Raw genomic sequence first — 17929 nt, forward strand, 5'->3', positions numbered from 1 at the left:
CTAATTTTTGTGTATTTTTGAATTCAGTGTGTTCTCCTCTTTTCAAAGGTGCAGAAGATTGAAGGATAGGCAGCGGTTGTATAACATTTTGGTTTTGGTTTTGCAGGGATGTGAATGGCAAGCTGGAATGCGGAGTCTTGCGTAAATATGTTTGTCCAATATGTTCTGCTACAGGAGATGATGCCCATACAGTTAATTATTGTCCACTAAAGGGGCAAAATAAAGGTGCACCCCCTTTGCCAGTAACATTAAGAAAGACTAAAAGAAATTCAACTACTTTTAGGTATAGGGCTTCTAAGTGAGAGTTGAGAAATATTTTTGGTATGCATATAATTGTGTATTGGGATTTTATTATGCTGTTGCCTACATTAGTCATAGAACTACCTCTATAAGTCTAGAATTTAATGTGTAATGGAGACACAGCTACATAACAGGCAATTGATTAAGAAATAAGACAGAAATCCCTAATTTTACCTGTCGTAACTTGAATCGACATTAAGGTATTAATGAAACCTCATTAATGATGTTAATTAAATTGCTAATATCTGTATTTTGCTTTTTGTAGAGGAATAATTCTGCAGTAATTTATGAAAACTTCAGCTCATCAGTTTTTAGTTGCATTTTAGTGTGTCAAGTGGGTGTAAACTGTAATATAACATTTTTTTTTTTATAATTGAATGGTTTAGTCTATTTTTTACTCAAAGAGTATAAAAAAAAATTAATTTTAAAATGTTTCAGAGGTTGTGACTAGTTACTGTATAAATACACATTACACAGGATGTTTTATGAAATTTAGCAAGAAACCTACATTGCCTTGCTGCACAATGTATGCTTATTTTGTTATGAACAGACTTCATAGCTAAATTTTGTACCTATATGCATGAAACCTTTTGTCCTTTGAAATAGGAAATGTCTTTAGCGGAGCGAGAATGGTTGTTGAAATCGTTTGCAGGGTAGTTAATGAGAGGTGGTGAGCACGTGAGAGTAGCCCCACTTATTCTTCTGTTTATGTCTATGCCACTGATTGATCCATTTACTTTGCATTTTAGGGACATGATTGTTTGCACTTATCCCAGTTTCTAAGTGTAAATCTTCCATTAAGTTAGGCTTATTGTTTGAGGAGGAGGAAGGTAAAGTCTTCTCTGGTGTCTTTCTTGGCAATACTCATGATAATGCTGAAGATACTGTTTAGCATTTTGCCCTCCACCGAATTTACTATTTGATGTAGCCTCTCGGTATACACCCGTTTTGGTCTTGAGGAGTAAACTTCAGGTGTGAGGAGAATTTTGATCTACAACTGGGAGTTTTTTAAGGTTGGTGAAGCATGAGGTGATCACAGCATTCTAATGTGTGCTTGCGGTTCATCTTTGCAGATCGCCGACAACAAGTGACCTGAGGCCTTCCATATGTAATGAAGGTAGGCCCTTGATGTCAGCGAGTATCTGAGACTACTTTGCTCCTCCTCCTCTTCCTCTTCCTCATTTGATTCTGAACTTTCTTTCAATAAGAACAAGAAGTTGAAGAAGTCCAGGATGACCAGTCATGGTTGCAAGAATAGAGCTCTTGACAACGACTGGGCCTAGTCTATGGCCTGGTGTGGCTAGCTTGACAACTGTGATAGCCAGGTTAGTCAGAGATGCTTGGCCCCAGGTAATCTTTCTGTTGCCCAGGTGTTGGAAAAGCTTGGATGCCTTTGTATCATGATGTGTTACCCCTCTTTCTGTTTTGGATACTTTGACATCCTGAATTAAGAAATGTCCCATTTCAAGAACTTGAGCCAATTGCCATGGGTTGGTGGCTAAGGTGACATGCCCCATGCGTAGGACACAGGCTTTGGCTTTCTCTCCTTCATGATTTCCAAAGGGAGTAATAGGTACCTCTTCTGTCTCTAGTTTCATCAATGCCAGAGATTAATTTTTCCCCAATCAGAACCAGTTTATTCCTTCATCGACCTCCAATTTTAGTAGTTGGTTCTGTCCTTGGGACAAAATGATCATATTTATGGAGGAAGTAAATCTCTGGAGTAAACTGCTGAGCCTTCTTACCTTCCATGGGATAGGGATGCGTAGCATTCTGGTACCCGTAAGGTACTGGATCTTAGACTAGCACCAACAGCAGTGTAGAACCCAGAGTCTGAGGTGCTTCTGAAGGTTCCTTCACTAATTAGTGAGTGCAGCAAACTGGGTGCGGCAGCCATGGCGATAGTTTCACGTAGGTCCTTCTCCATTGTTCAGCACTTTGGTGTCCCTCAGTGGTCGAGACCTTCTATGGAGCTGCCATGGTTGGATCTTGGTAGGTGGCCCTGGATAAAATTGACGATCAGATCTGTGTATCTTAGGACTCTCACATTGTCAATCCAACAAAACTGCCCTCCTTCAAAGCAACAAGGTTTTACAAACCAGATTTATGTGTCACTGTGGCGGAATGCTACAAAAACAAACCCTACACCCTTGATTGTTCTTTAACAAACAAATAGTCCCACAACACAAACTTTCCCTTACTTCTACACTGATAGGAAGCTTTAACAGAAAGGACAGTAAAACACAACATAATCCTTAATCCTTATTCCTTAGAACTAAACCGATTACCAACATTCAAAGATAATAAACGAATAACACTTGATGATAAAAAAAAAGAAATAACCTTACCCACATAGAATAAGTTATATGTACATTTATTATACTTAGATATATGTGTGTAGATAAAGACGTGGTCATCCACATAGGGCCCATCTGTCTTTTAAGGCACTGCCATAGCTCTAGCAACACTAGCCCTCGGTCAATTTTACTAAACACAACTGTTCCTTTTAAATTTCCAGAAGAGTATTCAATTTCTGGGCCAATCAGTAGTTATAAGTCTTATCAGCATTCTGTAAAGGCATTCAATTCCAGATCCTTTAATTCAGTATCAATCAATCATTCAAAATTAAGAATGCAAAGGAGGAATTATAGCTTTCAAATAAAAAGGAAAAATCCTTTTTGGCATTCCTAGCTAACTAAACTATCACACTATAATCAAAGATAAATACTATACTGATTCTATCATTCACAACCACTCCAAGCAAAGATAACAAAATTGTACTTCCTCTTAAAATAAATTACTTCCACAATTATCCAAGATAATGATAAATATAAATTCACCATTTATGATACACTCCTTCAGCTGCAGTCAATTAAAAAAGAATTCGCTCAAGACATTCACAACCGGTCCAAACTAGCTACCAGAAGAAAATAAACAACCGCAGTTATGCCAACAGTCTTTCTCACTACAAACAATCATTCTAGGATTTGGCAAACAAAAAAAAAAAAAAAATTGATCCTCCAAATCCCTCCTTACTTTGCTGAATCCTTCTCACACAAAAACTTATCTTATTTTTTTTTTTATTACCCAGTCACAGTCGGGAACAAGACCTTTGCTTCGAATCACTGGGTCTTCATATACTGTACTCTCATATTCACTTCTTCCATATCACTGTCATTCATTGTACTATTACGATTCCCATCTATACTGTACTCCTATCGCCTAATATATATCACACCATCCCATCTACCTCATTATCATCTGGTCCTAAAATCTCACTTATTTCCGTCAACAGTTCATCTATTTCATCAAAACATTTTCTACTCTAACAAAAGAATCATTCTCATATCTCTCAGTCTCATGTTTGTCATATTCTCTTTTACATCATCTAACGGAAAACCGACCACACTATAAGTATTATTCATACTTAGCCATGTGCATCTTCCACACTTAGTTGTACATTTACACCCTTGCCATGCCTATATTCATTCCCACCTATACCAACAAATTTTCCCTGTACCTCATCCTCACTAAAATTTAACAAAAATCTATTTTTTTTTTCTCCCTACTTGACTAACACCATTTTCTTATCTTCTAAAATCTAATGTATCACACATACTGTACTGTGTTCACACTGGTTCATCTTCTACCATTTATTCATCCAATTCTCCTGAATATATCTTGATATTTTCTTCCATTCCCACAACTAGTTGTGCTGCACCGTAACTGTTTCCACACTACCATCCATGCATACTTAACCCAAAACATAACTCGACCCACTGGAACCAATATCTAACACCTCATTTGGACCTTCAAACTTATAACAAATCTTATTTACATTCATTCTTCCCCAAAAATTACTTCTTTTAACACACTCACCAATTATTTAGTTTAAAAACCTCTCATTTACTTTCCTCCAAATATCTTTAGCATTCTTGGACACACACAACCTTGATCTTATTATCTTTACAAAATTCAAAACAAAATTACACGGAGACATACCTGTACTCATGTGCACCATCACATTATGTGCCCACAATTCACGCCCAACATAAAAATCCGGTGTTTGATCAGAAGAATGCATCTACATCAACTTAATAAAGATACAAGCAATCCAAGAATGTTGAGGAAGTAGTCTAGTGTTGTTAAGCAACCTCATTGCCTGCCTTAACTTGTGTCAAAGTTTCCTAACTTTTTGTCTGCAAACAGATGCACATCTGTGCAGTTAGTTGCCGTAGACCTGTCAGCCAGATCTCAGATGAACCTCGTTGCTCCCAGATGGCTACAATCGAACAATAACCTGATCTCTTTGAATCTTTATCACAGATTACTGGTTTATTTATCGATCTTCACTTCTCAGTCACAACTGTTGAAGGCTTCTGATCAGCCTTGAGCCTTGTCTTCCCTTCGAGGAGCATAAACCTCTCTTTCTCGTGAGAGTTCTTTATGCTTGTGGAGAGCTTATAGCAGTCTTACCCATACCAGGAATTCAGACCTTTGCAGTGAGACCAGGTCCGTGTTCTCAAGTCTTACGCATGCCGTGTCTGAGCCTTTAAAAAGCTCATCAGACAGAATTCTAACTCTCAAGACTATTCATTGCTGGCAGTAGCTTCTGCCAATTTAGCGGGGAAGTTTCACAGATTCTCTTGTTTATCCTGCAAGGTTGGAAGAAGGTTTAGTTTTGTGTCCTGTTTTCGTGACCAAACCTGGAACCCATTGTCACACTAGACCCAGGTTTGAGATCTCCATCACTTCGCTTCATATACTTGGGTGTCTTGTGAGTGCTTTGTGGCGTTATTTTAGGAGGACTCGACATCTCATGTTTGAGTGTCGGTGACTTCTTTATTACTGACAGAGCTAAGAAAGAGGTGTCAAAGAGCATAGTCTTTCTGGCTTCGTGAGACAGTTAAGAGCATATGCTTTGTCCTTTGAAGGGTCAAGGTACCACCTTTTGTTGGGTGTTTATCCCACTTAAACTATTGAATTTGCACTCATATAGGTGATCAAGGAATTTGGAAGAACCAAACAGCCTTCTATTCAAGGGTGTATACTGTACCAACAAGTCCTTTAACACTTTTGTGTGTGACCCTAACATGACAGTTTGGTGTAGCCTTCCCATTTCCATAAGGGACAGAAAGTATCTTCTTCTTCTTCTTCTTTGTCTACATCTTATCCCACTTCTATGTGGGGTCGATGTTTCTGGTCAGCTTTCTCCATCTACCTCTGTCCCACACCTCATCACCGGTTAATCCCTTTGATCGAAGGTCATCCTTGATACAGTCCACCCACCTCCGCTTTGGTCTCCCTCTCCTTCTTGTTCCCTGTACCTCCTTTTCCATCACTCTCCTCCCAATATACTGTTCATCTCTTCCTCCCAATATACTGTTCATCTCTTCCTCCCAATATACTGTTCATCTCTTCTCATGACATGACCATACCACCTCAGTCTACTTTCTTGGATCTTATCTGATAGTTTTCTAACTCCTGTGGTACCCCTAATTACCTCATTCCGTATCTTATCTCTTCTTGTCACCCCACACATCCATCTAGACATTCTCATCTCTGCCACATCCATCTTCTCTTCTGTCTTCTTAATTGCCCACGTCTCCGCTCCATACATCATTGCCGGTCTTAACCCCTATTTTCCTGTCGCATAGTACTCCACGCAGTAAGTATCTTATCTGTGGTAATTTATTTCATGTAAATATGGAGGAATAGAAGAATGACTGGCTTTTTTGCTTCATCTCTCCTTCTCTTACTTGAGGATGAGACATTTGTACTGTTCCACTCTGAATCTGACATTGATGCTTGTAAACTGCATTGCTGAGCACCTTTCTCATTAGACGGGATCTGTAAGTAGTTTTGCTCCATTCTCCCTTAATGAGAGGGAGGGTGTTGGTATGAATAATATCCATTGGTCATCACTTGCCAGGTATTTCATTTCAGACTGTCTCCCTTCGGGGAGAATGATTACTTCATCGACTGAGTATCATGTACTGTACATAAAATAGTACTGCCCTGGCCAGGATCTCTCCACTTTCTCATTTTTATGATAGGCTGATAAAAGGTTGTAAGAGTAATCTCCCTTAGTCCTGTATGAGACCAAGGAGACTGGCATAATCCAGGGAAGAAAAATAACCAACTAGTTTGGTTCAAGGATGAGTTCCTTCACAAAAACAAGCTTTTAATTTTATTTTAAAGGACGAAAGGTTTCTTTACATGTCAGAACAAATTTTAAAAGTAATTTGTGTTCTTCCTAGCTATACAAACCCAGGTCCTTTAAAGTTGAACTTCACAAAGGTCAAAAGAAAAGTGTCTTTGACTGGAGAGTAGGCTACTCGCCTTCATTCACCACCTGTTGTTAACTGCCTCATTAACGATTTCACCAGGTGTTCCAACTCTGCTGAATTTCAAAGGACTCTAGTTTGTATAGGTAGGTAAAATACAAAGTACTTATTGTAGCTAGGTAAAATACAAAGTACTTACCACTCAACATCCTATTTACATTCACTGTCCAATTGTCTCATGAATGTGGACTACAATTTTGGTGAGTTTGAATGCAAACGAAAACTTTTATAAACTAATCTTTTTTTTCATTTTGATTGTAACTTCAAGAATTCAGAAGTTTGTTAAAAACTGAAATGAAGATAATTCAACATGTTATTGTTTGGTAAAATAAAGTTGGAAAATATGTCAATAACATAACAGATTACTATGATTATATATATATACTGTACAGTATATCTATCTATCTATCTATCTATCTATTTATCTATCTATCTATCTGAGTATTTTTTTTCTGGAATACTTCTGGGCTGTAATTAGTTTTATTTGATAACTTTAAATATCTTATGCTTTATTGAAGATGTTCCTTTATTTCTGATAAGTTTTACTCTTAGGTAACTAATATACAGTACCTCCAAGGAACGTGAGATAGTGACCGTGACCAAAATTACTTATTTTTTTATGTTGTAGAAAGCCTTAGTCATTCCAAAAGTAACTTGATGACTGGTTTTCTTGCCATTTATAATTTTCTCATGGTTTAGCTTGAAGTAAAGCTTTCTAATTTTATTTTATTTTGAAGATAAATAAGACAAAGGAATGTATTTTTTTTTACAGAAATTTAAAGTGTAGATATTAAATAATGTTGTTTTATTTTGTAATGTAAAGTATTGACAAAATTGAGTTATGCATAATGACAACCTTGTTTAATTGTTTGTATCATGTATTCTGTTTCATGTTAAAATTTTCATTTTAATACAGTATAAAGGTACTGTATTGTCAAGTCCATCATACATTAGAGATTCAGTAGGTACTTATTGAATTTTCATAGCATTGTATTAGAATTGAATTCATTTAGCACTGTTTTTTTATATTTTATCACTTTTTAGAAAAGTCATATGTACCAGAAGTTTGGTATGGTCCATACTGTAGTGTTATTATTTTGAAGTCTAACCAAACAAAGTTACTTCTTAATTTCTATTTTTATTTTCAATGCAAAGACTTGCTGAACAGGCAGCCTAATGCCCTTGTGCGGTCTAGGTCTTATGTAAAAAAATGAAAAGGATAAAGATTAACATTTTTTAATCCCAAAAGAAAGGTTAGATCTGCTACTTTATGTATGGAAGTTAAAACACTGGAAACAATAGTAGGGAGAAAGTTCCAAAGTATAGGTTATTAAACCATGCAATCCAAGGATAATGGACATGGCTCAAAGAATTTGTTGGTTAATATGATATAAAAAGTAGAGCAGTACAGAGCTATAGATTGTCATGTTATGGGAAGACACCAAAAGAATGATGGGAAGTGTATAAAGTACTTCCTCATGATGTGATTTATATATGTAATATATTTTTATTATATTTTGTAAATGTTTTGTGAATCATTATGAATGTAATTGAAAAGCATGTTGCATGAATGGTGTAGTTAAACCACTCACATTTGTATCAATAATGATAGCTGTTTATTAAGAGGTACTTAGTTCAGGAACCCTTTTATTTTATTTAGAGTGATAATGTGTAAAGGGCTAAATAATTAAGTAAAGATGCCTTATCTTATTCTTATGATAATGGTATTTTACCCCTAAAGAGGTGCTTGGTTAAGTGTAAGTGGTTCTTGTTGTTTCTTTGATTCAAATAAGTGTTATAACTGCAACAAATGTCACTTGGCATTTAAAGATATCTATGTAACTACAGTACTGAAAATCTTGAAAAATATTTTTTAATAAAAATTTTGTTGAGCAAGATACTTCACAAAATCTGTGTTTAGGATCAATTTAATTATTTTAGTCATGTAATGTACGTTCAGAAAGTAATTTCTGACTATAGTTATCATGTTTATAAGGATGGAATTTCCTCATCTTCCTATAATGTTAAGAGCCCTCATCATGATCATAACATTTCAGTCAAATTTCCCGTTGCATGGTTACACAAATAGAAATCCTATCTGGTCTAGGTCTTCATCTGTGGCTTTTTTTTCCATATTTTTGGGGGGCTTATCACTAGTCCTTATCCTGTTACTCTCATATTTGCTACTATGACAAATTTTCTCATTTCCTGTCAGATGTCCAAATTATTTCAATTTTCCAGCCACTGAGCATCATAGATTCATAGCACTTTGAAACGCCCTCATTTAATGTATGATACTCCCACTGTATTTAGGCTATATATCTTAGCATTCTTTAATCATACATTTTCAAATTTGTTATGGCTAATATCTCTCCAGTATTGAGTTGTGCAGGTTTTATGTACAACTAACATTTTTTTTCTGTTCACTAATGAGGTACAGTACCTGTGGTTAAAGTTAGTATGGCAGTCTCTCTTCTCTGCATTCATGCTATTACAACTAATTTCCTCAATGCCTTTTTCATATTTCTTAAATAGTAAAATATATTCTCAAGGGATCACCTGTTTAACTGCTTTGAAATCCAATCCTCCTATTGTGACATGATATTCAACCTATTCCATGCTTGTCTTTTTTCAAGTATTTTAGGCATTGCAAATCTATCTCTTAATATGTTTTTCAAATTTGAGTAACTTTCAACATCCGTTACAAAGTACATATGACAACCTATCATCTTTTCCCCCAACCAATTAAATACTTTTTCATTTTCTTTCTTTCACCATATCCTCTCATTCTGTTCTTCCATCTTGTAATCATTTATACAACTTCCTCTAATTCTGCTTTAAAATTTCAGGGAAGTAATTCTTTTTTTTTTTTTTTTTGAGTTTAGTGCCATTTTAATTTGTAAAGAACTGAACTAATCCCTAATGGACGTCGCCATTATCTTTAATTTTTTTTTTGGCAAATTTGTCATAATGCGGAAAGTTTATATAAGCAGCTAATTTTATAGCTATCTTAACTAAATAAAATTTATATTTTCAAATATATTTAAAAATTTTGACATGGTTCAAGTCTATTATACAGTACAGAATGTGAAGATCTATAGTTTTGACACTGTTAACAAATTAGAGCAGGTTTAACCAGCTATGGTTATGGCAGTTATCAATACAAAAAGAAATACAGAATTGGTGTGTTATCACATTCAAGAATTGAGATCCCTGTTTGACAGGATGATTTATTGTCTTCTTTAACGATTCATTCTAGTCTTCGTAGAATGTAGTGAAAAATTTACAATAAAACATACAGTATCTCTTAATTCCTTCATGATTTTGTGTAGTGTAACATTTATATAAAGCTCCAATTGACTGCTGATAATTAGCTTTAATACTATTTAAATCAAAGCTTATGGCAACCATCTGAAAAAGAAGAATTTGAATCACTGGTGTCTGTAAACTACTGTATATCCAATGATTTAACACAGGAATTGTATTATTTTTCTTTATTGGCAAATATTTAAAAATTTCTTATTAGAATTATATAATATTTTTATTTGGTAGATTTTTTTTACAAGTACATTGAGTTTTAAAGTACTACTGCTATTTTTGAAATTCAGTGTAGTTGAATTTACACGAAGTAACATATAAGTTATACCTGAAATTATGTTATTTTTCACTACAATATTCAAATAGAACAAATTATTAGAGTTAAGTTCCATGATGTTATATCAAGATTTACGTATTAAAAAAGGTACAATGTTAATTTTATTTTGTTGACAGGTTTTTTTTTTTTTTTTTTTTTTTGTGATGAGTGTTTCAAAGATTCCATTTAAATATAATACTATTTAGGAAAAATTGGTTTTATTTTTTATTCTTAATTTTGAATTGGTCTTGGATAATGTTGATATACTTGTATGAACTTATATACTCTTTCTTCTTTTTTTTTGAAGAGACTGTTATTGCTAATTTTTCTGAGTTTTAAAATAACTTATCCATGTCTAATGATACCCAAATGGTTCATTAACCACATACCATAGTTCAAAAGGTGAGTGAACAACAGCAAGAAAGTTTTCAAGATTTAAAAACCACACACTTCAGAAAAATCATTACTGTACTTGTTTACTGATGCCTTAGACTTTGGAAGAAAGAATTTCATACAGTAATCACTTTTTATTTAGTAGACTTTAAAGGAATCTGGTATTCCCTTTTAAGTAAAGAATTAAAGAACAATGGTTTGATTTTGGAGTGTCCTTCTCCTAGAAGTGCTACTTACCATAGCTAAAGTCTCTTCTACCCTACCAAGAGGAAAGTGGCCACTGACCAATTGCAGTGCAGTAGTTAACCCCTCGGATTTAGAAGAATTATTTACGTGGGGTAATTACTTCGGCGTAGCTGAATGACAAGCCATTAGAATTTTAACGAGGGTTAGCGCGGGGTAGGGAGGGATAGCTTGCTAAACCCCCCCCCCCCCCCCCTTCACACACACTAGTGAATGCTTCACTTTACTTTTGGCTTGAGCGGAGAACAGACCTGTCTGCTCTCTCCCTCACTTTGACTGCCATTAATCTGTTTTGCTTTTTCTTTCTCAGAGTGTGTTTGAAGTTGGCCTTTATTACTGAAAATGCCTACGTGTCCTGGACTACCTGGCTGCCCTATGTCGGCGGTCGACACTGATCCCCACACCTTGTGTCCTCATTGTAGGGGGAAACGGTGTGATAGCGGTAACGTATGTGTTGAATGTAGGGAGTGGTCTACCTTCCAGTGGGAGAGGTTTGCCCGGCGGCGGAAGAAAAAGTCTAAAAGGGATATTTCTCCTTCAGAGGCTTCTTTGAAGAGAGAAAATTCCAAGACTTCTTCTTCCGTAGCCCTTTCCTCCTCCGAAGCTCCCACTCGAGCGGTCTCTTCTGAGAGACCGGCGAGTGGTAACGTAGACCATATTGCTGTTGAGCGATCCCAGGGTGCGGGAGAGGTAGTTGCCTCCCATAGCGAGGCAGCTGCCCCTCCTCCCCCGGAGGAGGATTTAAATATTGATTGGTCTGTAAATAACAATGATTTATTACAGCTTTGGGCTTCCTTGGGGCTTCAGGGTTCGCTCTCCAGGAAGCCCTGTTTGACATGATCAAACTAGGTGCAGCTGTCAAGCAATCGCCAATCTCAGCAGGGATAGATCCTCTGTCTGTCGTTGACGTTGTTGTGACGGAGGCATCTGGTGGGTCTAGTCAAACCCCTGTGCCTGTTGCTGAGGTAGCTGAAGGCTTAGTTTCCCCCTCCGAACATCCTTCGAGGGAGGAACTAAGTCTTACGGTCTCTCCTGCCGGTGATTCTCCCCCTCTGGGGAGTTCACTTACAGAGACTCCTCTTCGGAGGCCCTATGATGGTCAGCTCAATGACCCCACGGCCCCTCGTGGGCATATAAGGCGGAAGGCTCATCCTCCCCTTCACCGTAGAGGTCTTCCTTCTCCTCACAAGGGAGTTAGGAGGTGCCTCTTCGGCTCGTTGTCCCCACAGTCCTCTGCGGAGGAGACGACTCGCCGTTCGCCAATCCTGCCAGCTACCACCTTAGACGTCTCCGGAGATAGTTCGCGATCCCCTTCAGAGGAAGGTCGTCCTTCAGGACCCTGTGACCAGTCTCCCTCCAGACCTGCTAACCTGCCGTCACCCTTTGAGGATGCTGATGCACATTACGTGCCACCTAAACCTGCCATTGCTCAGGCACCAGTCCCTTCGGGGCATAAGGGACTTGAGCGCAAAACTGTGCCTCATACCCTTAAGCGCCAGGTTAAACCTGCGTTCCCTCATGCTGCTGCTGCCATTCCAGACTTAGCGCCACAGCGCTCACCTGCATGCGTGCGCGCACCTGTTCCTGTTACGCGCCAGGGTTCCCCTGCACGGCCACAACCTACTGCGCCCCGGCGCCCACCGGCAGTTTCTGGTCTAGCGCGCCAGCGCTCACCTGCGCACACGCACACGCGCCCACCTGCGCCCCAGCGCCCACCGGTTCCTGTCAAGTCGCGTGCAATCCAAGAGGCACCTAGGTTAGCGCACAGGTGCTCAAAGGTACCTCTAGACTCGCAGCGCCCTTCTGGAGTTAGGCGCGAGGCACGCCCAGCGCACGCAGTTCCTGATGCAGCGCACACACGCTCGCCAACGCACCAGTGCGCTTCTACATCTCAGCGCGCAGTCCAGGAGGTGCCTAAGTTAGCACACGGGCGCTCACAGGTACCCCTGGACTCTCCTTCCAGACTGCGCAATCTTGTACGCGCTCCTCCAGTCGCGCGCGATGTTCCAGTTGCGCGCCAGGTTCCAGTTGCGCTCGAAGCGCCCCATGCAACTCAACAGCGCACACCTGTGCGCCCTAATCCGATCGCGCGCCCAGTGCGCCCACGGTCTCCTCAGGTTAACATACCTGCTCAGACTGCTCAGCGCTCACCTGCGCGCCAACGCGCAGACCCACCCTTGCGCTATCACGAGGCTGCGCACTCGCGCCCTCGCCCAGTACTTCCAGATACGCTCCCACGCGCTACTGCTCCCTCGCACCCGACAGTACCGCATCAGGTTACTGCGCGCCCTCGCATCCAGCATTCAACCCCTCCTCACGATCCAGCTCCTGCGCGCCACACGCCCTCTCCATCTCCTGCGCGCGCCCGCGCCCTCGCCACCAACCTTGCACGCTTGCGCAAGCGCGAAATTCCTATGGCGCACGATCCTCCAGCGCGATCGTCGTCAGGCTGACAGGTCATCATCTCGTTCCCCTCCCGCAAGTGCAGAACAGCGCACTCGCCGGAGGAGGGCCGGTTCCCGGACAGGTCTAAGAATTCTCTCATTTCAGCTTCTCTTCAGGCGAACCCTCGTTTGTCGACTCCTCCAAGGGATCGAACGATCCCCTTCCCTCCAGATGGAGTGTCTGACAGCGCGACTGTCAACCAGCAGCCCTGGTTCGGGACCCTAGTCAGGGCTCTTATGCAGGCTATGAAGCCTGTGCTCTCTGACTTAGGTCACAAATCAGTGGCGGCTGCCTCCCCCCTGAAGAGGAAGAGAGGAGTCCCCTCCATGGAGACATCTCCGAGGGCTATCCTGTCTCCTCGCAAATCCTTGCGCAAGGCTCCTTCTCCCCCCCAGACTTTTTCTCCCTCCCCTGCGGATGATGATTACCCATCCTCAGGAGAGTCGGACGAGCCAGACTATTCCCCCATCGCACCAATGGGGGAAAATCCGCCTCTTCCTGAGAAGTCTTCTCGAACAGGGGTGGAAAAAAGCCTGCATCCATCGTTACTCGAGTCCTGTATTCCTCCAAGGAGGGAACCGAAGGACTCTTAAGACGATTCCCAAGTCGTCGGCAAGGATCAGACAGGAGCCAGCTAGACCTTCGGAGGATGTCCACAAGTCCCCCTAGGAAGAGCCACTGGGGACAGGAGACTTTGCTGCCAGTCCTTCAGGAGGAGAGCACCAAGAGTCAGAACACGCGTTCTGGCAAGTTCTGACCCTCATGAGGAACCTCCACGGGATTCCAGACCCAGAGATTCCTCCTCGTGAGGGTAAGGACACGGTCCTAGCAATTTCCAAAATTTCTATTCACTGGTGGATTCCCAAATATATCCAAAATTTCTATTCACTGGTGGATTCCTACCAGCAATATCCAACATTTCTATTCACTGGTGGATTCCCAGCAATATCCAACATTTCTATTCACTGGTGGATTCCTACCAGCAATATCCAACATTTCTATTCACTGGTGGATTCCCAGCAATATCCAACATTTCTATTCACTGGTGGACTCCCAGCAATATCCAACATTTCTATTCACCGGTGGATTCCGGGCAATATCCAAATTCCTAATAGCTGGTCGATTCCCACCAGTATCCAAATTCCTGATTACAGGTTGATTCCCAGCAATATCCAAAATTTCTATTCACTTGTGGATTCCCAGCAATATGCAAAATTTCTATTCACTTGTGGATTCCGGGCAATACCCAAATTCCTAATAGCTGGTTGATTCCTACCAGTATCCAAATTCCTGATTACAGGTTGATTCCCAGCAATATCCAATATTTCTATTCACTGGTGGATTCCCAGTAATATCCAAAATTTCTATTCACTGGTAGATCCCTAGCAATATCCAAAATTTCTATTCACTGGTAGATTCCTAGCAATATCCAAAATTTCTATTCACTGGTGAATTCCCAGCAATATCCAAAATTTCTATTCACCTGTGGATTCCCAGCAATATCCAAATTCCTAATAGCTGGTTGATTCCCACCAGTATCCAAATTCCTGATTATAGGTTGATTCCTAGCAATATCAAAAATTTCTATTCACTGGTGGATTCCCAGTAATATCCAAAATTTCTATTCACCTGTGGATTCCCAGCAATATCCAAATTCCTAATAGCTGGTTGATTCCCACCAGTATCCAAATTCCTGATTACAGGTTGATTCCCAGCAATATCCAAAATTTCTATTCACTGGTGGATTCCCAGCAATATCCAAAATTTCTATTCACTGGTGGATTCCCAGCAACCAAATTCCTGATTACAGGTTGATTCCCAGCAATATCTAAAATTTCTATTCACTGGTAGATTCCTAGCAATATCCAAAATTTCTATTCACAGGTGGATTCCCAGCAATATCCAAAATTTCTATTCACTTGTGGATTCCGAGCAATATGCAAAATTTCTATTCACTGGTGGATTCCCAGCAATATCCAAAATTTCTATTAACTTGTGGATTCCGGGCAATATCCAAATTCCTAATAGCTGGTTGATTCCCACCAGTATCCAAATTCCTGATTACAGGTTGATTCCCAGCAATATCCAAAATTTCTATTCACTTGTGGATTCCCAGCAATATGCAAAATTTCTATTCACTTGTGGATTCCGGGCAATACCCAAATTCCTAATAGCTGGTTGATTCCTACCAGTATCCAAATTCCTGATTACAGGTTGATTCCCAGCAATATCCAATATTTCTATTCACTGGTGGATTCCCAGTAATATCCAAAATTTCTATTCACTGGTAGATCCCTAGCAATATCCAAAATTTCTATTTACTGGTAGATTCCTAGCAATATCCAAAATTTCTATTCACTGGTGGATTCCCAGCAATATCCAAAATTTCTATTCACTTGTGGATTCCGAGCAATATGCAAAATTTCTATTCACTGGTGGATTCCCAGCAATATCCAAAATTTCTATTCACTTGTGGATTCCGGGCAATACCCAAATTCCTAATAGCTGGTTGATTCCTACCAGTATCCAAATTCCTGATTACAGGTTGATTCCCAGCAATATCCAATATTTCTATTCACTGGTGGATTCCCAGTAATATCCAAAATTTCTATTCACTGGTAGATCCCTAGCAATATCCAAAATTTCTATTTACTGGTAGATTCCTAGCAATATCCAAAATTTCTATTCACTGGTGGATTCCCAGCAATATCCAAAATTTCTATTCACTTGTGGATTCCGGGCAATATCCAAATTAATAATAGCTGGTTGATTCCCACCAGTATCCAAATTCCTGATTACAGGTTGATTCCCAGCAATATGCAAAATTTCTATTCACTGGTAGATTCCTAACAATATCCAAAATTTCTATTCACTTGTAGATTCCTAGCAATATCCCAAATTTCTATTCACTGGTGGATTCCCAGCAATATCCAAAATTTCTATTCACTTGTGGATTCCCAGCAATATCCCAAATTTCTATTCACTGGTGGATTCCCAGCAATATCCAAAATTTCTATTCACTTGTGGATTCCCAGCAATATGCAAAATTTCTATTCACTTGCGGATTCCCAGCAATATCCACAATTTCTATTCACTTGCGGATTCCCAGCAATATCCACAATTTCTATTCACTTGCGGATTCCCAGCAATATCCCAAATTTCTATTCACTTGCGGATTCCCAGCAATATCCAAAATTTCTATTCACTTGCGGATTCCCAGCAATATCCCAAATATCTATTCACTTGCGGATTCCCAGCAATATCCAAAATTTCTATTCACTTGCGGATTCCCAGCAATATCCCAAATATCTATTCACTTGCGGATTCCCAGCAATATCCAAAATTTCTATTCACTTGCGGATTCCCAGCAATATCCCAAATATCTATTCACTGGCGGATTCCCAGCAATATCCAAAATTTCTATTCACTTGCGGATTCCCAGCAATATCCCAAATATCTATTCACTGGCGGATTCCCAGCAATATCCAAAATTTCTATTCACTTGCGGATTCCCAGCAATATCCAAAATTTCTATTCACTGGCGGATTCCCAGCAATATCCAAAATTTCTATTCACTGGTAGATTCCCAGCAATATCCAAAATTTCTATTCACTTGCGGATTCCCAGCAATATGCAAAATTTCTATTCACTTGCGGATTCCCAGCAATATGCAAAATTTCTATTCACTTGTGGATTCCCAGCAATATCCAAAATTTCTATTCACTTGCGGATTCCCAGCAATATCCAAAATTTCTATTCACTGGTGGATTCCTAACAATATCCAAAATATCTATTCACTGGTGGATTCCCAGTAATATCCAAATTCCTATGGCTGGAAAAGGTGATGATAATAGATGGAATTACAATAATCTTGTTTATGCTGTAATAAATGTATTTGTAAAATTCCTACATTATTGCACCTCTCTGTTGTCTTAAAAAGATATTTACAGCATATGTTTTAAAAGTTGAAAATCTACTCGCAGGAGTCGGCTAATATTTTGGCCAACAGTTCTTCTCAAACTGGTGATTGCTTAAAATAATGACGACTTTAGCAAAAGAATGTTTGAATAGTGCATCTCATATCATGGTGTCTAATTTCCACTTTTCCTCTCCTCAGTAATTTGAGTATCGTTATGGTGGTCATGATCTGAGTTCATGAAATGAGAGGCACTTTTGGAAGTTTGTATTTGACAAAGTCCTTCATAGGATCATTTTCTAATCGTTCGACCTCCTAATCCGCTGTCATTAGGCCTACCTTTCGAGCGCCACAGCAATTGGGTAATTCCACGAATATTAGGGAACACCGCGGATATTGGGGAATTCCGCGGATATTATGGAATACCACGGATATTAGGGAACATCGCGGATACTAGGTAACACCGCCGATATTAGGTAACACCGCCGATATTAGGGAATTCCGCGGATATTATGGAATACCACGGATATTAGGGAACACCGCGGATACTAGGTAACACCGCCGATATTACGGAACACCGCGGATATTAGGGAATTCCGCAGATATTAGGGAATACCGCGGATATTAGGAATATAAACTCTTTAAGAATTT

The 17929-nt window shown here is 39.5% G+C and overlaps 2 protein-coding genes across 2 annotated transcripts in view; both read left to right on the forward strand.

The window, feature by feature from the left end:
- LOC137646062 (nanos homolog 2-like) overlaps window positions 1–10304 on the forward strand; it is a 184955-nt gene extending 174651 nt beyond the window's left edge. The window contains exon 5 of the mRNA XM_068379221.1: window positions 107–10304. Within this exon, the coding sequence (XP_068235322.1) occupies window positions 107–302 (196 nt within the window). The 3' untranslated portion in view covers window positions 303–10304. The remainder of the gene's footprint in view (window positions 1–106) is intronic.
- Window positions 10305–11259: 955 nt separating this feature from the next.
- Window positions 11260–13370, forward strand: LOC137645523 (serine/arginine repetitive matrix protein 1-like). The gene is made up of 2 exons (XM_068378328.1): window positions 11260–11364; window positions 12147–13370. The coding sequence occupies exons 1-2, from the start codon at window positions 11260–11262 to the stop codon at window positions 13368–13370; spliced, it is 1329 nt and encodes a 442-aa protein (XP_068234429.1).
- The last annotated feature ends 4559 nt before the right edge of the window (window positions 13371–17929 follow it).

The sequence above is a fragment of the Palaemon carinicauda genome, chromosome 8, assembly GCF_036898095.1.
Source record: "Palaemon carinicauda isolate YSFRI2023 chromosome 8, ASM3689809v2, whole genome shotgun sequence".
NCBI lineage: Eukaryota > Metazoa > Arthropoda > Malacostraca > Decapoda > Palaemonidae > Palaemon > Palaemon carinicauda.